This window comes from Chelon labrosus (assembly GCF_963514085.1).
Source record: "Chelon labrosus genome assembly, chromosome: 12".
Taxonomy (NCBI): domain Eukaryota; kingdom Metazoa; phylum Chordata; class Actinopteri; order Mugiliformes; family Mugilidae; genus Chelon; species Chelon labrosus.
The window spans coordinates 30,178,859-30,203,900 of NC_140345.1; the positions used below are offsets into that span (position 1 = coordinate 30,178,859).

At 45.7% G+C, this 25,042-nt stretch overlaps 1 protein-coding gene across 2 annotated transcripts; it reads left to right on the top strand.

The window, feature by feature from the left end:
• Positions 1-4,688: 4,688 nt before the first annotated feature.
• Positions 4,689-25,042, top strand: iqgap3 (IQ motif containing GTPase activating protein 3). 2 transcript variants are annotated; one of them, XM_084557199.1, is made up of 38 exons: positions 4,689-4,886; positions 5,118-5,205; positions 8,406-8,562; positions 9,417-9,494; positions 9,586-9,662; positions 10,655-10,722; positions 11,126-11,239; positions 11,306-11,481; positions 11,578-11,656; positions 12,242-12,405; positions 12,482-12,569; positions 12,647-12,810; positions 12,921-13,081; positions 13,153-13,268; positions 14,641-14,804; positions 14,881-14,971; positions 15,059-15,226; positions 15,297-15,439; positions 15,538-15,708; positions 15,781-15,864; positions 17,638-17,709; positions 17,905-17,974; positions 18,070-18,278; positions 18,380-18,532; positions 18,637-18,800; positions 18,894-19,118; positions 19,908-20,048; positions 20,173-20,257; positions 20,789-21,021; positions 21,101-21,233; positions 21,341-21,443; positions 21,558-21,702; positions 21,839-21,926; positions 22,012-22,224; positions 22,647-22,810; positions 22,890-23,012; positions 23,237-23,345; positions 24,384-25,042. In XM_084557199.1, exons 1-38 carry the CDS (start codon positions 4,859-4,861, stop codon positions 24,495-24,497), a joined length of 4,923 nt encoding a protein of 1,640 aa, XP_084413325.1. In that variant the 5' UTR covers positions 4,689-4,858; the 3' UTR covers positions 24,498-25,042. The 2 variants fall into 2 exon arrangements, with proteins under 2 accessions (XP_084413325.1, XP_084413326.1); XM_084557200.1 differs by lacking the exons at positions 4,689-4,886; positions 5,118-5,205; positions 8,406-8,562; positions 9,417-9,494 and having other exon boundaries at positions 9,640-9,662; positions 11,107-11,239.

Here is a 25,042-nt window from a genome sequence, read left to right on the forward strand (position 1 = left end):
CTGATTAATGACTGATTAATGACTGATTAATAACTGATTAATGACTGATTAATGACTGATTAATGACTGATTAATGACTGATTAATAACTGATTATTAACTGATTAATGACTGATTAATGACTGATTAATAACTGATTAATGACTGATTAATGACTGATTAATAACTGATTAATAACTGATTGACTGATTAATAACTGATTAATGACTGATTAATGACTGATTAATAACTGATTAATGACTGATTAATAACTGATTAATAACTGATTAATGACTGATTAATAACTGATTAATGACTGATTAATAACTGATTAATGACTGATTAATGACTGATTAATAACTGATTAATAACTGATTAATGACTGATTAATGACTGATTAATAACTGATTAATAACTGATTAATGACTGATTAACCCTTATACCTGATATGGACAAAAGTGTACTTTTCAGATTTTATTTTTTTGATTACTCAGTGTTGGTTATGCTTGCTGCTATGATATTTGGTAAAGGTGTGTATTTTTGAACAAATTTTGATATTTCAAAAACAAATCCCATAATACTCTATTTTTACACTGTGTAACCTAAATAGTTACGTTGTTACCACTAAGGGACAAGTGTTTAAAAAGCCATAAAAATGGCATATGTTAATATTTTTTTCTGCTTTTTTTTACATAAATCTTTTCATCTACTTCAGTCCTAATCATAAATACCAAATGTTTGATTATTTTCAATATTTTAACCCTTTATATGCCAGTGTTTGTGATGGCATCCAAAATTTATTGTAAAAAAACACACAAAAAATGAAATATTTTCAATAATCTGAATGCAAAGTGGATTTTTCTTGGGGGGATTATTAGAGCCTTGGATATGTCAATGAACAGTGGCAAGATTGATTTGGATGGATTTTTAGTTTTTTTGTAGTGTCAGATTTACAAAAATAGTTACGTTGTTACCACTAAGGGACAAAAGTGTCCTCTTCAAAAATGCCATAAAAATGGCATATGTTAATATTTTTTTCTGCTTTTTTTTACATAAATCTTTTCATCTACTTCAGTCCTAATCATAAATACCAAATGTTTGATTATTTTCAATATTTTAACCCTTTACATGCCAGTGTTTGTGATGGCATCACAATGCATTAAATACAATGCATTTCAATTAGGAGTGCAGTGTCCAACAACTTCGATCGCTCTAGAAGTAAAACATAAATACATAAATATTTAAAAATGTGGAACAGAAAAGTACATCAATGGCATCAGGAATGTTGTGTGTGTTTGTGCGTGTGTGTACATGTGTGTGAGTTCAGTTCACCCTCATACACAGGAACTGCAGCAAAAGGATGTGTGAACTTTGCAAATGTATTTTCCACAGTTGCTGTGATTTGGAGCTCCCAAATTTCTTATGATATAAAAGTGATGTTATTGGTCATGAGGAGAAAGGGATCCTTGCATTGATTGTGTGTGTGTGTGTGTGTGTGCGCGCGCGTGTGTGTGCGTGTGTATGTTCAAGAGTCAAAGAGTTTATTTTCATGTGCACAGTGTAGAAACATGTTTCCCTGTACAATGAAATTCTTCTTTTGCCGTCCACCCAAATGCCTACGAATATAAAAAAAAAATCTTACAATTAGAATATAAAAAGATACATATAATACAAAAATATAAGATAACTAGTGCAAATATCGTATCAAGTGAAGGTAGGAGGGAGCAGGAGATCACCAGGCGGATCGGAGCAGTATCTGCAGTGATGTGGATACTTAACCGGTCGGTCGTGGTGAAGAGAGAGCTAAGCCGAAAGGTGAGGCTCTCAATTTACCCGTTGATCTACGTTCCAACCCTCACCTATGGTCATGAACTTTGGGTAATGACCGAAAGAACAAGATCGCAAATACAAGCGGCCGAAATTAGTTTCCTTCGCAGGATGGCCGGGCTCAGCCATAGAGATTGGGTAAGGAGCTCGGACATACGGGAGGAGCTCAGTAGATGCGCTGCTCCTCCACGTCGAGAGGAGTCAGTTGAGGTGGCTAGGTCATCTGGTAAGGATGCCCCCTGGACGCCTCCCGGGAGACGTGTTTCGGGCATGTCCCACTGGAAGGAGACCTCGGGTCGGACCCAGGACACGATGGAAGGATTACATCTCTCGTCTGGCCTGGGAACGCCTGGGGGTTCCTCCGGAGGAGCTGGCTGAAGAGGCTGGGGAGAGGGCTGTCTGGGCTTCCCTGCTGAAGCTGCTGCCCCCGCGACCCGGACCCGGATAAGCGCGAGAAGATGAAGACGAAGTGCAAATATCGATATGCAAATGAAATGAAAACAATGTACTGAAAAAATGTAAACAGAAGCTGGAAAGTGAACATGGCATGATTTTAGTCTGTGATTGTAGACTCCTGTCAGCTCTTGAGGACTCTGATGGCAGTGGGGAAGAAGAACAGTCTCAAGGTCTTATATTTCACACTCCTGTACCTCCTTCCTGAAGGTAGGAGTGTGAACAGTCTGTGTTGGGGGCAGGTGGGGTCCTTAGTTATGGAGGCAGCTCTCCTGCGGACTCTATGCTTGTAGATATTCTGCAGAGAGGGCAGTAGAGTCCTGGTGATCCTTTCTGCAGGCGTTTGGGGTCTCGGCCATAGTGCTGCCATACCACACAATGATGCAGTGTGTGTCTAATTGAGGCGTTTGATCTATAACATGTATCCTTTTACTTCAAAGACACACAGGTGCAGGTGCAAAGTACAAAACAGTAGGTTCATTGGATTTCAATGGGAGTTGTTTGTACACAGCACAAAAAAACAATACTAATACTACTACTAATAATCCATCAAAATCAATCTTGCTTCCATTTATTGACATATCCAAGGCTCTAATAATCCCCCCAAGAAAAATCCACTTTGCATTCAGATTATTGAAAATATTTCATTTTTTGTGTGTTTTTTTACGATAAATTTTGGATGCCATCACAAACACTGGCATATAAAGGGTTAAAATATTGAAAATAATCAAACATTTGGTATTTATGATTAGGACTGAAGTAGATGAAAAGATTTATGTAAAAAAAAGCAGAAAAAAATATTAACATATGCCATTTTTATGGCATTTTAAAAGAGGACACTTTTGTCCCTTAGTGGTAACAACGTAACTATTTTAAAATCAGGTATGAGGGTTAATAACTGATTGACTGATTAATATGACGGGATCGGACGGATTAATATGACGATGCACCAAACACATGTCCTCCGTCTTTCTTCTCTCTCCTCTCTCTCATCCTCCACTTTCTTTTCTCTGGCACAGAGCTCTTGCCCTCTAATTTCCTATATACTACTAGTCATACAATTCTGAGCTATTACTATGTAGAATGTTTACTGCTGTGTGTGTCCCCCCCCCCCCCCCCCCCTCCCCCCTCTTCCCCCCTCTTCTTGTGAGTATCTCTGGCCTGGAGTGGTGTGTTTCCTGTGGAGCTCTATACTACATCTGTTGTCGTGGTCTCATCAGCCTGCCCAGTCTTCATGGAATCCTGCAGTTATCCACTCCTACCTGAATGAACAATTCTCCAACCTGCCTATGATTCCTCTTACATTTTCAAACTGTCATGTAACATCATCAGTTTGTATCATCAGATTCCACATGTACGCTTTAGTCAGATATGTGTATCTATGACAGATGGATGTTTATCTTGCTGTTCTCTTCTCTCTTTCTTCTGTCTGTACCCGGCTGGCCTTAGGCAGATGGTCCCTCCATATGAGCTGGTTCTGGTTCTGGTTCTGGTTCTGCTCGAGGTTTCTTCCTGTTAAAAGGGAGTTCTTCCTGCCACCGTTGCCTTCAGGCTTGCTCTGGGGGTTTCAGGCCGGGTTTTTGTAAAGCGTCTTGAGACGATTTGTATTGTTATTGATGCTATATAAATAAAATTGAATTGAATTGAATTAATAACTGATTAATGACTGATTAATGACTGATTAATAACTGAATTAATAACTGATTAATGACTGATTAATAACTGATTGACTGATTATTGACTGATTAATAACTGATTAATAACTGATTAATAACTGATTAATAACTAAGAAGACAGGTCTGTTGTCTATAAAGTCTGACCTCATCTGAATCAATCATCAACATCAACAGATTAATATTTAAGGAAGAAACAATAAATAAAGGGAAGAGTAACAAAAACAAATTTCTGACTCAACAGCTAATGCTAACTGTTGCTAACTGTTGCTAACTGTTGCTAACTGCTGCTAACTGTTGCTAACTGCTGCTAACTGCTGCTAACTGCTGCTAACAGGAACATCAACACTTCCGGTTGAACACAAACCGTCTCCGTACTCACCTGTTCACTGTTCACCTGTCAAAGTCAAATAAACACGTCTAAACGAGTTAGCGGAGCAGCTAGCCGCTAACCGGCTAACACCACTATAGTTTGACTCGGTTGCTATGGTAACGCAGAAGCCATTGACTATGTGTTCAGTCTGTTTTAAGGAATTAAAAATCAAAGAAAGAGTAAACCAGGGTGTTAGGCTAATTTAGGCACGTTCATAAAACATAATAAGATTTTAGAATAAAGTTATCCACTGGCTTTATTTAGATTGAATCACGGAAAACTTCATATCCCACAATCCAATGCGGTAATGGTTGAGCCAATCAGAGAACGGCGGGAGCTTTCAAACTCCTGACAGGAAGCAGTTGAAGACAGCGGACGGTGCGGATGAAGTCAGAGCGAACTGAGCTTTAGTTTTCACTGTTTAACTCCAACTTTTAGAGATTTTAAAGAACAACCCACCGGTTACTAACCCACCGGTTACTAGCCCACCGGTTACTAACCCACCGGTTACTAACCCACCGGAAGAAGAAGAAGACACGGAGCAGAGAGCCAGCATGACGGAGACAGCTGCTCAGGGTCGCTGTGAGTCAGAAACCTGTTGATATGATCCCTGCTACACACACCATCTACACACCATCTACACACCATCTACACACGATCTCCACATGTGTATCTGATGTTCCAGGTGTCCATTACTGTGTATTCTGTCCTTAAAGAGACGTTAGCGCTAACATGTCGTTTGCTAACTAGCCTAATTACCACTAGTAGCCCATTAGCTGCTATGCTAACAACATGTTGTTGTGTGTTGGACAGATGAGCGTCTGACAGCGGAGCAGATGGATGAACAGAGGATCCAGAACGTGGCCTACCAGTACCTGTGCAGGTTGGAGGAGGCCAAGAGGTCTGTGAGCAGAACTATATCATGTTAATGCTCGGGTGCTCGACTTCACTTCAATTCAGTTCAATTCAATTTTATTTATATAGCATCAATAACAATACAAATCGTCTCAAGACGCTTTACAAAAACCCGGCCTGAAACCCCCAGAGCAGCCTGAAGGTAACGGTGGCAGGAAAAACTCCCTTTAACAGGAAGAAACCTCGAGCAGAACCAGAACCAGAACCAGAACCAGCTCATATGGAGGAACCATCTGCCTAAGGCCAGCCGGGTACAGACAGAAGAAAGAGAGAAGAGAACAGCAAGATAAACATACATCTGTCATAGATACACATATCTGACTAAAGTGTACATGTGGAATCTGATGATACAAACTGATGATGTTACATGACAGTTTGAAAATGTAAGAGGAATCATAGGCAGGTTGGAGAATTGTTCATTCAGGTAGGAGTGGATAACTGCAGGATTCCATGAAGACTGGGCAGGCTGATGAGACCACGACAACAGATGTAGTATAGAGCTCCACAGGAAACACACCACTCCAGGCCAGAGATACTCACAAGAAGAGGGGGGAAGGGGGGGGAAGGGGGGGGGGGAAGGGGGGTGGGACACACACAGCAGTAAACATTCTACATAGTAATAGCTCAGAATTGTATGACTAGTAGTATATAGGAAATTAGAGGGCAAGAGCTCTGTGCCAGAGAAAAGAAAGTGGAGGATGCGAGAGAGGAGAGAGAAGAAAGAAGGAGGACATGTGTTTGGTGCATCGTCCCCCAGCAGCCTAGGCCTATAGCAGCATAACTAAGGGATGGTTTAGTCCAGCCCTAACTATAAGCCTGATCAAAAAGGAAAGTCTTAAGCCTGACCTTAAAAGTAGAGAGAGTGTCTGCCTCCCGAACCCAAACTGGGAGCTGGTTCCATAGGAGAGGAGCCTGATAGCTGAAAGCTCTACCTCCCATTCTACTTTTTGAAATTCTAGGAACCACAAGTAGGCCTGCACTTTCAGACCGAAGTGATCTGTTGGGATGATATGGTACAATAAGGTCTTTAAGATACGATGGAGCTAGGCCTTTAAGGGCCTTGTATGTAAGGAGGAGGATTTTAAATTCTATTCTAGACTTTAAAGGGAGCCAGTGAAGAGAAGCTAAAACTGGAGTAATATGATCTCTCTTGCTAATTCCTGTCAATGCTCTTGCTGCGGCATTTTGAATCAACTGGAGGCTTTTTAAAGAGCTATTTGGAGCCAGACAGTAATGAATTACAGTAATCCAGTCTGGACGACACAAATGCATGAACTAGTTTTTCAGCATCACTCTGAGACAGGATGTTCCTAATTTTGACGATATTACGCAGGTGAAAGAAGGCAGTCCTGGTCACTTGCTTTATGTGACATTTAAAGGACATATCCTCATCAAATATAACACCAAGGTTTTTTACAGTAGTACTGGAGGCCAAGGTAATGCCATCCAAAGACACCATGTGATTAGATAATGAATCTCTGAGATGCTTAGGACCGAATACAATAACTTCTGTTTTGTCTGAGTTTAAGAGTAGGAAATTACAGGTCATCCAAGCCTTTATGTCTTTAAGGCATGCTTGGAGTTTAACCAACTGATTAGTTTCATCTGGTTTCATAGATAAATATAGCTGGGTGTCGTCTGCATAGCAATGAAAGTTTATGCCATGTTTTCTAATAATCTTGCCTAATGGCAACATGTATAACGTGAAGAGTATTGGTCCTAGCACAGAACCCTGAGGAACTCCATAACTTACTTTTTTTTTTTTTTTTTTTTTTTTTATTTATAGTTTTTATTCAAAGCAAGGTACAGTACACTCTTATAACATCCAATACCTTTGTTATAGGGAGTAAGTGTCACACGAAATGAAACAGAGTTTAACAGTCAGTCAACTGAGTAATGTCAGAACAATTTCTCACTTTCCAAAATAGAGCATAGAAAAAATTAAATAAATAAACAAATAAAGTGACAAAAACAAAATCCAAATAGTTGACATTTAGTAACCACCTGTCTGATACTGTATTCGTAACTCTGTAGTACTTTTTTATTTTCCAATTTTACTTTCACTTTATTTAGTTTATTTACTTTCTTTACCCCCCAAACAGTACTAAATTTAGTTGGGGTATTACACAGTATCGGCAATGAAAGAAAATAAATAAATAATGAGAGTGCAAAGGTACAACCTTAAACACTTTTTTTTTTTTTTTTTTTTTTTTTTCCCCCTTCCCTTCCCACCTTCCAACGGGAGGTAGGGATGGGTGTTAATTAACTTCAGTAGAACAAATGAAACATATGAACTGGGATGTGCATTAGGAAAAACAGAGAGAAAAAAAAAAAGAAAATACAAGTTAATTAGAGAATATCAACATATATGGGAGATTAGACTACCAGTGATAGGGCTACATTCTTTCTGTGTGTTCAGATATGGGAATACCCCAATGTTTTGTTGTTGGAATTATGGCTCAATCTGTTCTGTTCTTTCGATTAGGTCGTCTTTTTTCAACAAAGGAGATCCACTTAGACCATATTTCATTAAATCTGTCCATCTGTAAATTTAGTGCGTGTGTTATTTTTTCCATTTGATATATGTCGTCAATTGTGTCCATCCATTCACTCACTGTGGGAGGTTCGGGGTGTAGCCAGTGTCTAGTGATGTTTTTCTTAGCAACAGCCATAACTTACTTTTGTATAAGTAGAGGAATCATTATTGACATGAACAAACTGGAATCTGTCAGACAGATAGGATTCAAACCAGTCTAATGCAGTTCCTTTAATATTGACCTCACTTTCAAGTCTCTGTAGTAAATATTATGATCAATAGAGTCAAATGCAGCACTAAGATCTAGCAGAACAAGTATAGAGACAAGTCACTTCACTGCTCTACCATGACGCTCTGTAGCTTCTTTAGTGTGTTCAGGTCCAGAACATAGATTTCATTACTTTCTACTGTGACGTCATAAGAGACTAGTTGACGTCGACTTGATTTCACCACATATTAGTCGACTTTAAAAAATCTGAATCTCGTTCAACCTTAGTTCACACAAATAACTATGGAGGCGTGTCTGGGGGAGGAGCTTCCTGCTGACCTGTAGTTTCTAACAGTGTTATGTGCTCAGGTGGATGGAGGCGTGTCTGGGGGAGGAGCTTCCTGCTGACCTGTAGTTTCTAACAGTGTTGTTATGTGCTCAGGTGGATGGAGGCGTGTCTGGGGGAGGAGCTTCCTGCACCCACTGAGCTGGAGGAGGCGTTGAGGAACGGAGTCGTTCTCGCCAAACTGGGCCATCGCTTCGCTCCAACAGCCGTTCCTCTGAAGAAGATCTATGACCCGGAGCAGCTGCGATACCAGGTCATATGACTCACCTGTCCTACCTGTTGGAACCAGTTTTATCCATAAAACTAGTGGATCTATTAGTAATAGGGGTGCACGATAATTATCGGGCCGATAATAATCGGTCTGATAATTATCGGGCCGATATCTGTAAATTATGATGTCATTCCGATAAGTCCGATATCATAACGAAATGGCCCCGATAATATAGAATATATAATATATATTTTTGTCAGTACTGTGGTGTGACTGGTTGTTTTAATCAATCGCTCCAACTCCCACATGAGACCTGAACGGCCTGAAGTGAATGCTGCGTTCAAGTGGCATCGGTATAATCGGAAAAACAACATTTTGGCTGAAAAAAATCATTAAAATACTCCCTCATGTCGGAAAACAACTCGTCAACTCGGTCATGATTTTGGTCGTAGCTGCCATTACCCAGGATGTTACACATAAACCACAGAAACATAAAAGGTCGATAAAATGACTCAAACCAGGAACAGGGAACTTCCGTCACCACTTGAATGCAGCACAACGTGCATACGTTTGTAAACAAACAACATGGCGGCGGCGGTGGTGATGTGGGACTTTTTCAAAGTTTCCGAGGATGACTCTTCTCTGGCTGTTTGTAATAAATGTTTAAAGAAAGTGCCACGACATGAAAAGTAATTTGAAACATAGCCATCGATTGGATGGGGTTTTGAAGGCGTATGAGGACGCCAGCGCGGCTTTTGCTCATTAGTCTTCCTCATCTTCAGGTCTGTTATCGGTATCGGTATCGGCCTTTGGAAGCGGAAAGTTATCGTATCGTTTTTTTAAAAAAAAGTTATCGTGCATCCCTAATTAGTAATCAGCTGTACTGATCTCTCCAGGCCGTAGGTCTTCAGTTCCGTCACACTGACAACATCAACCACTGGAGGAACGCCATGACAGAGCTGGGACTGCCGGCGGTTAGTGAACAGACGGACCAATCAGAGCTCTAGATCCTGATCATGTTGAATCTTGACCAATCACTGCTGTTGTTGTTGTTGTTGTCGTCAGATCTTCCATCCTGAAACTACGGATGTTTACGACAAGAAGAACATGCCGAGAGCTGTTTACTGTATCCACGCACTGAGGTCTACCTGTCTGTCTACCTGTCTGTCTACCTGTCTGTCTACCTGTCTACCTACCTGTCTACCTGTTTGTCTACCTGTCTACCTGTCTACCTGTCTGTCTACCTGTCTACCTGTCTACCTGTCTGTCTGCCTGTCTACCTATCTGTCTACCTGTCTGTCTACCTGTCTACCTGTCTGTCTACCTGTCTACCTACCTGTCTACCTGTCTACCTGTCTGTCTGCCTGTCTACCTATCTGTCTACCTGTCTGTCTACCTGTCTACCTGTCTGTCTACCTGTCTACCTATCTGTCTACCTGTTTGTCTACCTGTCTGTCTGCCTGTCTACCTATCTGTCTGCCTGTCTACCTGTCTGTCTACCTGTCTACCTGTCTGTCTACCTGTCTACCTGTCTGTCTGCCTGTCTACCTATCTGTCTACCTGTCTGTCTGCCTGTCTACCTATCTGTCTACCTGTCTGTCTACCTGTCTGTCTACCTGTCTGTCTGCCTGTCTACCTATCTGTCTACCTGTCTGTCTACCTGTCTACCTGTCTACCTGTTTGTCTACCTATATACCTGTCTGTCTACCTGTCTACCTACCTGTCTACCTGTTTGTCTACCTGTCTACCTACCTGTCTACCTGTTTGTCTACCTGTCTACCTGTCTGTCTGCCTGTCTACCTATCTGTCTACCTGTCTGTCTGCCTGTCTACCTATCTGTCTACCTGTCTGTCTACCTGTCTGTCTGCCTGTCTACCTATCTGTCTACCTGTCTGTCTACCTGTCTACCTGTCTACCTACCTGTCTACCTACCTGTCTACCTATCTGTCTACCTGTCTGTCTGTCTGTCTGCCTGTCTACCTATCTGTCTACCTATCTACCTGTTTGTCTACCTGTCTACCTGTCTACCTATCTGTCTGCCTGTCTACCTGTCTTTCTGTCTGCCTGTCTGCCTGTCTACCTGTTTGTCTGATCACCTGTCTAACCGCCTGTCTCTCTACCTGTCTCTCTGCAGCCTGTACCTGTACAGACTGGGGTTAGCTCCACAGATCCATGACCTCTATGGAAAAGTCAAGTTCACAGGTAAACATGGGGACACACAAGGAGACAGAGACACAAGGAGACAGACTGACACAGAGACACACAAGGAGACAGAGACACACAAGGAGACAGAGACTGACACAGAGACACACAAGGAGACAGAGACTGACACAGAGACACACATGGAGACAGAGACACACATGGAGACAGAGACACACAAGGAGACAGAGACTGACACAGAGACACACATGGAGACAGAGACACACATGGAGACAGAGACACACATGGAGACAAACATGGAGACAAACATGGAGACAAACATGGAGACAGAGACACACAAGGAGACAGACACAGAGACAGACAGGTGGAGGGTCCAGGTGTGTTCACATTGATCAGGTGTTAGCGTCATGTCTTGGCCAATCACAGCCTGCCTCACCTGTGACAGATGAGGAGATCTCCAACATGAAGCTGGAGCTCGATCGGTACGGGATCCAGATGCCAGCTTTCAACAAGATCGGAGGAATACTGGCCAATGAGCTGTCAGTGGATCAGGCTGCAGGTAGAGAGAGATTTACTGTGAGGAGGAGGAGGAGGAGGAGCAGCCTAACCCTGTTTCTCCCATCAGTCCATGCAGCGGTGGTAGCCATCAACGAGGCGGTGGAGCGTGGAGACGTGGAGGAGACAGCCGAGGCTCTGAGGAACCCTGCTGCCCTGCTCTCTGACCTGCAGGAGGCGCTGGTGAGCGTCTACCAGGAAGTACTGCTGCAGGCCCGGAGGAGGAAGGAGGAGAACGCGGGTGGGGTGAGTCTGTAGGACGTGTCCTCATCATCAGAGACGTCATGTCCTCAACATCAGAGACGTCATGTCCTCATATGATTGTCTCTAATGTATCAACAGGGACGTCCTCAGGACAAAGATATGTATGAGGAGTATCTGACGCAGAGGGAGATCCAGGAGAACATTGACATAGTCAACAGTGAGAGCTCCTCCCCCTCTACACCTCTACACCTCTACACCTCCCCCTCTACACCTCTATACCTCTACACCTCCCCCTCTACACCTCTACACCTCTACACCTCCCCCTCTACACCTCTACACCTCTACACCTCTACACCTCCCCCTCTACACCTCTACACCTCTACACCTCCCCCTCTACACCTCTACACCTCTACACCTCTACACCTCCCCCTCTACACCTCTACACCTCCCCCTCTACACCTCCACACCTCCATCTCTACACCTCTACACCTCTACACCTCCCCCTCTACACCTCTACACCTCTACACCTCCCCCTCTACACCTTTACACCTCTACACCTCTACACCTCTGCACCTCCCCCTCTACACCTTTACACCTCTGCACCTCCCCCTCTACACCTCTGCACCTCCCCCTCTACACCTCTACACCTCCCCCTCTACACCTCCCCCTCTACACATCTACACCTCCCCCTCTACACCTCCCCCTCTACACCTCCATCTCTACACCTCTACACCTCCATCTCTACACCTCTACACATCTACACCTCCACCTCTCCCTCTGATTCCTGTGATCTTTGTCCCAGTTCGGTCGGCAGTGGAGCAGGTGGATGAAGCTCTGGATGCTGCAGATGAACTGTCTCTGCTCGTTGCTCTGCAGCTGCCATGTTTGGCCCTCAGGAGCCTCCATACCGACAACGTGCCCTGGTACCTGGACCAGCTGTCAGCAGACCGCCAGCAGAAAGCTCTGGTACAGAAACAGCAGCAGACGATAACACAAACACTCTGACTGTGACCTCTGACCTCTCTGTGACCTCTGACCTTAGGATCAGGGCTGTGTTGATCCGCTGGAGCCTGACGAGCTGCAGGAAGGTGTCGCCGTCGGTAACCGGGAAGCTCAGAGAGCCAGAAGCAGTAAGTAACTTCATGTGTCTGAATGCAACACCTGTGGACCAGGACCCAGCGTGAACCTGTGTGTTTGTGTGTTTCAGTTCATGAAGCCGTGACGAGAGTCAATGTGTCACTACGCGGCAACGACCCAAGGCACACCGTCAGCTGTCTGATGACCTCTGACCTCCAGCTGCCTGAAGTGTTTCCATCAGCTGCAGCGCTTTACCACAGAGAGCTACAGCTGCTGCAGAGACAGTCTGAACAGGTAACTCCACCTGAGACAGGTAACTCCACCTGAGGCTGATTAAACAAGTAACTGTTGAGGTGAACAGTTGTTCAGGAACATGTTGTTGTGTTTCCTCTTGGTACCTCCAGGGGGAGCTGCAGCAGGAGGAGCTGTTTGTTGCCGTGGAGATGCTGTCAGCTGTCGCTCTCATCAATCAGGCCTTGGAGACGGGAAACCAACAGAGCTTCAGCTCCTCATTGGTCAGTCCTTTAGCGGGACTGTCTGATGTAGACCACGCCCTGATTGACAGGTGGGAGTCTTGATGCTGTCACCTGGTTAATGATGTCGCTGCTACGTCACCTGACGATGGTCTGTGTCCAGGTACTACCAGGGTCTGCTCAGTGTGAAACAGCAGGAGGGAGGACACCTGCTCACCTGGAATCAGCTCCAGGAGGGAATCAACGCTGTCAACAGCTCAGCGCACGACCAACATCAACGTATGCAACATGACGACAACATGATGACGACATGATGACAACGACGACGACAACATGATAACGACGACGACATGATGATGACAACGCGACGACGACAACATGACGACAGCGGGACATGATAACAGCATGATGACGACAACATGACGATAACAACAACATGACGACATGATGATGACAACGCGACGACAACATGATGACGACAACGTGACGACGACGACAACATGATGACGACAACGCGACAACATGATAACAGCATGATGACATGACGACAACGACAACAACATGACGACGACATGATGACAACATGATAACAACATGATGGCGACGACGACAACATGATGATGACAACGCGACGACGATGATGACAACATGACGACAGCGCGACAACATGATAACAGCATGATGACGATAACAACTACATGACGAGATGATGATGACAACGCGACGACGACAACATGACGACAGCGCGACAACATGATAACAGCATGATGACGACAACATGACGATAATGACGACATGATGATGACAACGCGACGACGACTACAACATGATGACAACAACGCGACGACGACAACATGATGACGACAACGCGACAACATGATAACAGCATGATGACATGACGACAACAACATGATGATGACGACGACAACATGACGACAACACGACGCCGACAACGCGACATGATGACGACAACACAACGACAACATGACAACATGACAACGACATGATGATGACAACGCGACGACAACGACGTCATGATGACATGATGACGACACGATGACGACGACGACATGATGGCGACGACAACATGATGACGACGACAACATGACGACAACACGAAGCCTACAAGGCGACAACACGATGACGCAACAAAATGATGACATGATGACGGCATGACGACAACATGATGACGCAACAACATGACGACGACGACATGACAACGACAACATGACGTCAACAACAACACGATGATGCAACAACATGACGACAACAACAACAACATGACGACAACGACGATAACATGACGACAACGACGATAACATGACGACAACAACACGATGACGCAACAACATGATGACAACAACACCATGACGCGACAACAACAACATGATGACGACAACATGACAACAACACCATGACGCGACAACATAACGGCAACGTGACGACGACGACAACATGACCCAACAACATGATGACAACAACATGACAACAACACCATGACGCGACAACATAACGGCAACATGACAACAACAACATGACGCAACAACATGACCCAACAACATGACGACAACATAACGGCAACATGACAATAACTACGACATGGCTTCAACACTTGTGTGTGACCTTTCTCTGACCTCTGTGTGACCTCCAGAGCTCCTGTGCATCAGTCGGATCCACCAGGCCGTGGTGAGTGGTGACGTCCAGGCGCTGCTGTCTGCTCTGCTGCTGCCCTCTAGTGGAGTGGAGGAGGTGTTACCTGACAATGCCCACAGATACCTGACACTGCTCAACAGAGCCAGGCAGTTCAGAGCCCAGGTACAACATCACACAGGATCTCCGTGGTAACACAACCATCACATCTAAAGTCACATGACCTCACTCTGTCCTTCAGGTGAGCAGGGACCTGGGAGCTGAGCTGTGGTTGACTGATATCCAGGAGGCGGTGAGGACAGCTAATCAGCAGAGTCAGAAAGCTCTGAAGAGTGAGTCACGTGGTCTAACTGAGAGTCCTGCAGGTTTTAGGCTTTGTGATTCGTTGGTGTAGTAATATCTCAATGAATCTATCTCAGTGTGCCTGGCGGTGGCGGCGGTGAACCAAGCGGTGAAGGAGCAGCGGGTGAAGCAGACGCTGCGTGTTCTGTCTCTACCAGAGGTGGGGCTGCAGGGACTTCTTCCTGACTGTGCTGCTGATTATCAGAGAGCGCTGAGCGCCCTGATCGCTCACAGGAAGGACACAGGTAAGTCACAGCTGATGGTCAGGGCCATCAGGAGTCCACACAAACAGCTGATTGGTCCGTGTGTGTTCAGGAGACAACAGGAGTCCGTGGGTTCAAGTCCGGCTGCAGGATGGATCCTTTTATTACTTTCACCTGAACAGACTGGAGGGACGCTGGGACACACCTGACGGCTTCAAACACAACAATGTCTTCATCGACCAGCACGACATACAGGTGAGACACACCTGAGGGACAACAGGTACTGAGGACGTCATAGAAGTCCTCGCTGAGTAGCAGTCATCATCTGTCATGTGACATCATGTGACCTACAGGAAGTAGTCAGCGCCGTCTCGGCTTCATTCAGTCGTAGCGTCCTCTGGAGGAGCAGGGAAGCCCTCATCGTTGGCTTGCAGGGTCAGTGTCGAGGGTTCCTGATCAGACGGCAGCTGGAGGCTAGACGGCGTTACCTGAATACTCAGACACCTGCTGCTGTCACCATCCAGGTGAGAGCCTGCTCCTGTCAGTCCAGACTCAGGGAGAAGCTGTCCAGGATAACGTGATGGTGTTTGTTTCAGAGTCACTGGAGGAGGTTTGTCCAGCAGAGGGTGTACCGACAGCGGCTGCAGTACCTTTACATGAACTGGAGAGCTGTGGTAAAGGTAAGAACACCTGAGTGTATCCTGTAAAAAAAAAATAAAAAAAAAAAATATATATATATATATATATATATATATATATATATACATACACACACACACACACACACACACACACACACACACACACACATACTACAGGTCAAAAGTTTTAGAACTCCCTAATTCTTCCAGTTATTTATTGCAATTCAAGTCGTGTAAGTCCAATGAACAGCTTGAAATGGTACAAAGGTAAGTACTGAACAGCCAGAGGTTAATAAAAAGGTTTGGTTACTCAAAACTGAAAAATAATGTACATTTCAGAGTTATACAAAAAGGCCTCTTTCAGGGAACATGAAGTGGGTTAACAATTTAAAGCTGTTCTGCAGCAATGAAGGTTGAATCAGCCTTGAAAGCTGGTGCTACTAATTCCTACAGGTGTTCCAACTTTTCTTGGTTCCTTACACCCCCCTCTGTCTGCATGAAAGCAGTGTTGGAACACACTGTGGTACCAGACCCTCATGAGCATCAGGTGAACAGTATTGTACTGCAGAAAGTAGTGTGATGCTTCAAAAATGGAGAGAAAAAGGCAATTAACAATGAAGAGAGACAGACCATCATAACACTAAATGTAGGTCTGTCCTACAGGGAAACTGTAAAGACAGTCAAGGTGTCAGTGAGAACAGTTTTCTTCACCATCACTCAGAAACTGGAGGAAACTCTGACAGGAAGAGGTCTGGCAGACCCAAAGACACAACTGAATCAGAGGACAAGTTTCTGAGAGTTAACAGCTTGATAGGCGGCTCACAGGACAACAGCTTCAAGCTCTGCTTAATAGTGGTCGTAGTAAACAAGTCTCAGTTTCAACTGTGAAGAGAAGACTTGGAGCTGCAGGTTTGACAGGACGAGTTGCAGCAAGAAAGCCGTTGCTAAGATGTCAGACTAAGACAAAGAGGCTCGTCTGGGCCATGAAACACCACCACTGGACTACTGAAGACTGGAAGAAGGTATTATGGAATGATGAATCAACATTTCTAATCTTCAGTTCATCATGCAGGATCTTTGTACGCCGTCGAGTAGGCGAGAGGATGGTTCCACAGTGTGTGACATCAACTGTCAAACATAGAGGAGGAAGTGTGATGGTCTGGGGCTGTTCTGCTGGATCCAGGGTCGGTGACTTGTACAGAGTGAGAGGCATCCTGAACCAAAACGGCTACCACAGCATTCTGCAGCGCCATGCAGTACCCTCTGGTATGAGCCTAGTTGGTCAGAGGTTCATCCTACAGGAAGATAATGACCCAAAACACAAGTCCAAGCTATGACAGAACTACCTCAGGAGAAAAGATGGTCAGCTTGAAAACATGGAGTGGCCAGAACAGTCTCCAGAGTTAAACCCCATGGAGCTGGTTTGGGATGAACTGGACAGAAGAGTGAAAGCCAAGCAACCTACAAGAGCCAAACATTTATGAGAACTTCTGCAACAGACCTGGGAAGAACTTTCTGAAGAATATTTGATTTCTATTGTAGAAAGAAAGCCACGAGTGTGTTCAGCTGTTATATCTGCCAAAGGTGGCTACTCTGATGAGTCAAAGGTTTAGAAAACATTTTGGTCTATAAACTGATTCCATGATTTCTGTTTCAACTCAAAATGCTTATTTGTTCTATGTATATGTGTGTGTGTATGTGTGTATACTAGTAACATTAATGAAGTCTCTGAACACCAGTATTTCATGTCATTATTATTAAAATAGAAACAGCAGATAAATGTTAATGCTGATGTCGTTGATGTGTGAACAGATCCAGTCATTTGTGAAGATGTGGTTGATGAGACGCAGATATCGAGCGCGATTGAGTTTCTTCAGACGTAACGTGAGTCCTGATGTCGTCTCCTCATTTAACTAATGAACCGTGTGTGGATGACACAGCTTTATGTTAAGCTAGCCCAACTGTTTCCTATCTTTATGCAATGCTAGGGTAATTGTTAACCAAATGATAGTTTCATATCAGCATACAGACATGAGATCGGTCTCCATGGTCACAGTGTAGTTCACTGTGTGTCCACAGGTGGGCGCTGTCGTAAAGATCCAGGCCTTCTTCAGAGCCAACAGAGCCCGAGAGGAGTACAGGATGCTGGGTAAGGTCACCAATGAGGCGCTGGCCCTGATTGGTCGGGCTGCACCGTAGATGATTTGTGTCATTAATAGGCTACTCCCCCCTCACCTGTCTTAGTGCACTCGGCCACACCCCCTCTGTCTGTGGTGAGGAAGTTCATTCACCTGCTTGACCTGGGGGATGGTGACATCAGAGAGGAGGCGGAGCTTCTGCGTCTGAGGGAGGAGGTGGTGAGGAGCATTCGCTTCAACCGGCAGCTGGAGGCAGACCTGGATCTAATGGACCTGAAGATCGGCCTACTGGTCCGTAACCGGGCCACGCTGCAGGTAAGAGCTCCAGAACCTGGCCCTGGTCCTGGTCCTGACCCCCTCAGAACCTGGTCTTGACACAGTACAGAACCTGGTCTTGACATCCTCTCTCTGAACAGGAAGTGGTGTCTCATTGTAAGAAACTGACAAAGAAGAACAAGGAGCAGCTGTCGGACATGATGGACGTGGAGAGAAGTAAAGGACTGAAAGCCCTGAGCAAAGAGAGGAGGGACCGACTAGAAGCCTATCAACACCTGTTCTACCTGCTACAGGTGACACACACACACACACACACACACACACACACACCCACACACACACACACACACACACACCCACCCCTGTTCTACCTGCTGATGATGTGTGTGTGTTTCAGACCCAGCCTCTGTACCTGGCCCAGCTGATCTTCCTGATGCCTCAGAGCCGCTCCACCTCCTTCATGGAGATGTTGGTGTTCAGTCTGTTCAACTACGGCTCCGACCGGCGGGAGGCCTTCCTGCTGCTGCAGCTGTTTACGGAGGCACTCAGATATGAGATCAGGTAACCTGCTGTGATGTCATTGTGATGTCACTGTGCACCTGTTTGTTTGACTCTATGATATCAATGAATTATGACATCACTCTGTGACATCAGGCTGAAAGTGGAGCGGCCTCAGGACGTGATCACAGGGAACCCGACCGTCATCAGGATGCTGGTGAACTTCTACCGCCACGCTCGTGGTCAGAACACCCTAAGGGAGGTTCTGGGTCCGGCTCTCCAGGACGTGCTGCAGGACCGGACCCTCAGCATCAGGACTGACCCACTTGATGTCTACAAGACCTGGATCAACCAGACCGAGACCCAGACCGGACACAAGAGGTTGGCACAGTAATGTTGTTAGCGGCCTCTAGTGGTCGGATTCATAACTATGTAGAATGTTTACTGCTGTGTGTGTCCCACCCCCCTTCCCCCCCCCCTTCCCCCCCTTCCCCCCTCTTCTTGTGAGTATCTCTGGCCTGGAGTGGTGTGTTTCCTGTGGAGCTCTATACTACATCTGTTGTCGTGGTCTCATCAGCCTGCCCAGTCTTCATGGAATCCTGCAGTTATCCACTCTTACCTGAATGAACAATTCTCCAACCTGCCTATGATTCCTCTTACATTTTCAAACTGTCATGTAACATCATCAGTTTGTATCATAAGATTCCACATGTACACTTTAGTCAGATATGTGTATCTATGACAGATGTATGTTTATCTTGCTGTTCTCTTCTCTTCTCTCTTTGCTGTTCTCTTCTCTCTTTCTTATGTCTGTACCCGGCTGGCCTTAGGCAGATGGGTCCCTCCATATGAGCTGGGTTCTGCTCGAGGTTTCTTCCTGTTAAAAGGGAGTTTTTCCTGCCACCGTTGCCTTCAGGCTTGCTCTGGGGGTTTCAGGCCGGGTTTTTGTAAAGCGTCTTGAGACGATTTGTATTGTTATTGACGCTATATAAATAAAATTGAATTGAATTGAATAACAACATGAAGGTCCCTCAGTGCCGTGTTGGTTAGAAGCTGTAGTTACAGGGACAAAGGTTATCATGGCTCTACTCTGGACCTGTACACCTATACATCCACCTATACATTCACCTGTACACCTTGGACCTCTAAGGGACTGGTCTGTCTTTGCAGCTCTCTGCCCTATGAGGTGTCTCCTGAGGACGCTCTGTCTCACCCTGAAGTCCAGAGACGCATCGACATTGCTATGATCAACCTGAAGAACCTGACGGACCGAGTCCTCAAAGCCATCACCTCCAACCTCCACAAACTACCGTGAGCCTCCGCCCGTCTCCAACAACACCTGTAGATCCTCAGGAAACATGGCTGAGGTGTCCTCTTGTCCCTCCGTCTGTCCCTCTGCTGTCCTTCATGTCATTCTGTTGTGTTTTTGTCCTAGTTATGGTCTACGTTACACGGCGAAGGTGCTCAGAGATGCCCTGAAGGCAAAGTTTCCTGAGGCCAGAGAGGACGAGCTGTACAAGGTGATGAACTGTCCAGTGGACTGGATTCAGTCCAATAAATCTTTCAGTCAAAGTTAATGTAGTGTGGAGAGGGTAGCTGGTACCTTGTGTTCTCTACTCCAGAAATGTTCTGGTCATCCAACGCTGCCATAAACTCCCTAACCCTCTCTGGAAGATGTTTCTCCTTGACGCTGTCTCCAGGAAACTTTTCTCTTCTTTTAAACGTTCAGTGTTTGTTGTTGTTGTTTGGGTGCAGCCTTTGACTGAGTGGACTCCATGGATTCTGTTTAGATGATCAACTACTACCACCTCACCACACATCCACATTACACTAGTCACTGACTAACGGAGGACTACCTTCATGGTTAGATGCCATTATGACAGACCTAAAATAAATAACTAGTAAAGATGGGGTTTGGCTGAAGCTTGGTACAGATCTCATCATTATAAAAATGGCGGTATTGGCCCTGATAGGATGTGGGACATCTCTACCACCAATAGTTACCAGACGTTGTAAAGACTAATTAACTTGGTGACGTCCTGTCCCTGCAGATTGTCGGTAACCTGGTCTACTACCGCTACATGAATCCGGCCATCGTGGCTCCAGACGGCTTCGATGTGGTGGACCGCTCAGCCGGATCCGTCCTACAGCCGGAGCAGCGCCACATCCTGGGCTCCATCGCCCGCATGCTGCAGCACGCCGCTGCCAACAAGACCTTCCACGGCGACGGGTACCACATCAGAGCCCTGAACCAGTACATCAGCCAGACCCACAGCAAGTTCAGGTCTCTGCTCATTACCAGACATGGACCCCTGTCCCCGTCCTGGTCCAGGTTCTGACAGCTCTTGGGTTCTGTTTTTCAGGAGGTTCCTGGTGTCCGTCTGTGAGGTTCCGGAACCAGAGGACAGGTTCCAGATGGATGAGTTCTCAGAGCTGCTCATCGTCAACAGACCTGTCATCTACATCTCTGTCAGCGAGCTGCTCAACACTCACAAGGTCAGGACCAGGACCAGTACAAGAACTAGGATCTGGTCCTGGATCTGGATCTGGAGGACATCTCTTCCTGTCTCAGCCTGTCTCACCCTGTCTCTGTCTCCCTGCAGCTGTTGTTGGAGCATCATGACGCTTTGTGTTCGGACCCCTTAGACCCCCTCAGGGTTTTACTGAAGGAGCTCGGACCGGTTCCCAGCCTGCAGGAGCTCATGGGTACTACAGCCAGCTGTTAGCTGTTAGTCAGCAGTATAGCTAATACTGCTAATCCTACCTTAGCTGCTAGTCTGGGTACTGATCCAGTTTCTGACTCAGCCTGTATGTTTTCAGGAGAGTCGTCATCAGCAGCTGATCCAGGACCAGAGTCCAGCGTCTCTCAGAGCAGCAAGACGGAGGTTTCTCTGACTCTTACCAGCAAGTTCGACATCTTCGATGACTCCAACGACAAACCAGATGCCAGAGGACTGCTGCTCAGGTAGCTTAGGATGTTATCCTCATATGCTCCGGTAACGTAGCGTGTTAGCGTCACCTGCTGAGTTAGCTTAGCATGACTCGTGCTACCAGAGTCAGGTCTGTAACTATTTTAAATGAGTTTTTTTTGTGTGTTGCAGCACAAAGCAGCTGATCATTGATGTCATCAGGACCCAGTCAGGTGACTCTCTGAGTGACATCCTGAGAACAGGGACCTCACCTGACCAGGTAACAGAGCAAGTGTTTGTTGACCAGTGATCATTCGCTACGGCCATGTTTATAACCACACCTGTGAACTGAACTGTTTGAACAGGAAGTGTGTCATGACTGGCTGATTCAACGTCGGGCGCGACAAGATGCTCGAACACCTGACAAGATGAAGAGGAACCAGTCACTGGTCGCCAACGGCAACCTGAGTCTGGAGGAGAAGAAGAGGAAGATTCTCAGGAGTCTTCGTCGTCTGGAGGGTTTGGAGGTTTTGAGAGCGCCTCATGCTGAGAACCAGATCTTGCAGATGATCGCTAAGGTGATGCAGCGTGACTTCACTCAATCATTTACATTTATGCTATGCTACAGGGGAGGCTAACACACTAGGCTACATGAGCAGGTAAGGCTAACATGCTAAGCTACTTGAGCAGGTGAGACTAACACACTAGGCTACATGAGCAGGTAAGGCTAACACACTAGGCTACATGAGCAGGTGAGACTAACACACTAGGCTACATGAGCAGGTAAGGCTAACATGCTAAGCTACTTGAGCAGGTAAGGCTAACACACTAGGCTACATGAGCAGGTGAGACTAACACACTAGGCTACATGAGCAGGTAAGGCTAACATGCTAAGCTACTTGAGCAGGTGAGACTAACACACTAGGCTACATGAGCAGGTGAGCATCCTTACGTGCTAGGTTACGAGATGCTAAACTAGAAACTGTCTCAAATGTCTCAGGACATCCGTCAGCAACGTCTGCACCGTCAGCGCCGGGGGGCGGAGCTACTAAAGCTCCGCCAGACTCTGAACAGTCTGCAGGTGAAGAGCAGCTTCCACAGTGAACAGGTGGACTACTACAGACATTACATCACTTCCTGTCTGGACAACCTGACGGCCAACAGGTACAGGTATCCTCCTGGCCTGCTGTGATTGGCTCTCATGCGGTGACACATCCTTCACTCTGATTGGTTTGTGTTGCAGTAAATCAGCCAATAAGAAGACAGACGGCAAAGGGAAGAAGAGGCTTCCTGCTCTGAGCTACAGCGCCGCCTGGCTGCAGGAGAAAGGAGTTCTGTTAGAGATTGAAGACCTGCCGACCACACAGTGAGAACATGCCACAACATTAAGATCACCTCAGTGATAGTGATCAGGCCTGGCACCAAGGCGTCAGCAACACATCCTTTAACCTGCGGGGAGACAGGAGGCTAGCAGCTAGCCTCACACTGTCTATCTCGTTATGTCTGGACCTTCTACTGTCAGTGTTTCTAATGTTGTGGCAGATCTACGTGATGATGAGGATGTTAACGTCCATCTTCTCTCTGCTCCAGGTTTAAGAATGTCGTCTTTGACATCGTTCCTGGACCTGAGAAAGGAAGCTTCAACGTCAAGGCTCGATTCCTTGGAGTTGAGATGGAAGAGTTCCCGCTCAAATACCAGGTACACGCCAGGTTAAATACCAGGTACACGCCAAGTTAAATACCAGGTACACGCCAGGTCAGGTACCAGCTACACGCCAAGTTAAATACCAGGTACACGCCAGGTCAAATACCAGGTACACGCCAGGTCAAATACAGGGTACACGCCAAGTTAAATACCAGGTACACGCCAGGTCAAATACCGGGTACACGCCAGGTCAAATACCGGGTACACGCCAAGTTAAATACCAGGTACACGCCAAGTTAAATACCAGGTACACGCCAGGTCAAATACCGGGTACACGCCAAGTTAAATACCAGGTACATTCCAAGTTAAATACCAGCTACACGCCAAGTTAAATACCAGGTACACGCCAGGTCAAATACCAGGTACACGCCAGGTCAAATACAGGGTACACGCCAAGTTAAATACCAGGTACACGCCAGGTCAAATACCGGGTACACGCCAGGTCAAATACCAGGTACATTCCAAGTTAAATACCAGGTACACGCCAAGTTAAATACCAGGTACACGCCAGGTCAAATACCAGGTACACGCCAACTCAAATACCAGGTACACGCCAGGTCAAATACCAGGTACACGCCAGGTCAAATACCAGGTACACGCCAAGTTAAATACCAGGTACACGCCAGGTCAAATACCAGGTACACGCCAGGTCAAATACCAGGTACACGCCAAGTTAAATACCAGGTACACGCCAGGTCAAATACCAGGTACACGCCAGGTCAAATACCAGGTACACGCCAAGTTAAATACCAGGTACACGCCAGGTCAAATACCAGGTACACGCCAAGTTAAATACCAGGTACACGCCAAGTTAAATACCAGGTACACGCCAGGTCAAATACCGGGTACACGCCAGGTCAAATACCAGGTACATTCCAAGTTAAATACCAGGTACACGCCAGGTCAAATACCAGCTACACGCCAGGTCAAATACCAGCTACACGCCAGGTACACGGCAAGTTAAATACCGGCTACACACCAGGTAGAGGGGAGTTAGAGGAGGAGTTAACACCAGGTGTTGTCGTGTTGCAGGACCTGTTGCAGCTCCAGTATGAGGGCGTGGCCGTGATGAAGATGTTTGATAAAGCCAAAGTCAACGTTAATCTGCTCATCTTCCTCCTCAACAAGAAGTTCTTCAAGAAATGATCAGAGTGATGCTTGTCTCTCTCCATCTTTGTGTTTCTTTCTACAGTTTAACCAGGGAACAAAGAAATAATCACTATTTATCCTCTATACATATACATATATACACATATATAGCTATCCTACTTTATATATGACAAGAACAGAGTGGGGCATCTTCCTGCATTCCTATCTTTGGTTCTCACTCCCAGCACTCCTATTTTTTATATCAGAATATAAACAGAGTGAGACCTCTTCACTGCACGTGTTTATTATGTCACTACATATACTGGTCATCTTTACTCCTAGTTTAGTTCCAGTAGAATTTAAACCGAGTGAGACATCCTCGCTCTCTACACCAATATCTGGAGACAAACAGCAAGTAAACACAGATGCCACACAGAAAACTACAAACTACGTGTCATCACTCCTGTGGGCGGGGCTTATATAACTGAATGAGTATTTTATTCCACTGCGTAACATGTTCTGCTGACTGTAAATATTTCCTGTCACTTCCTGTTTTTCTTTGTTTGTCTTTTAATCTTTTTACTGAATAAACATTGACAGTC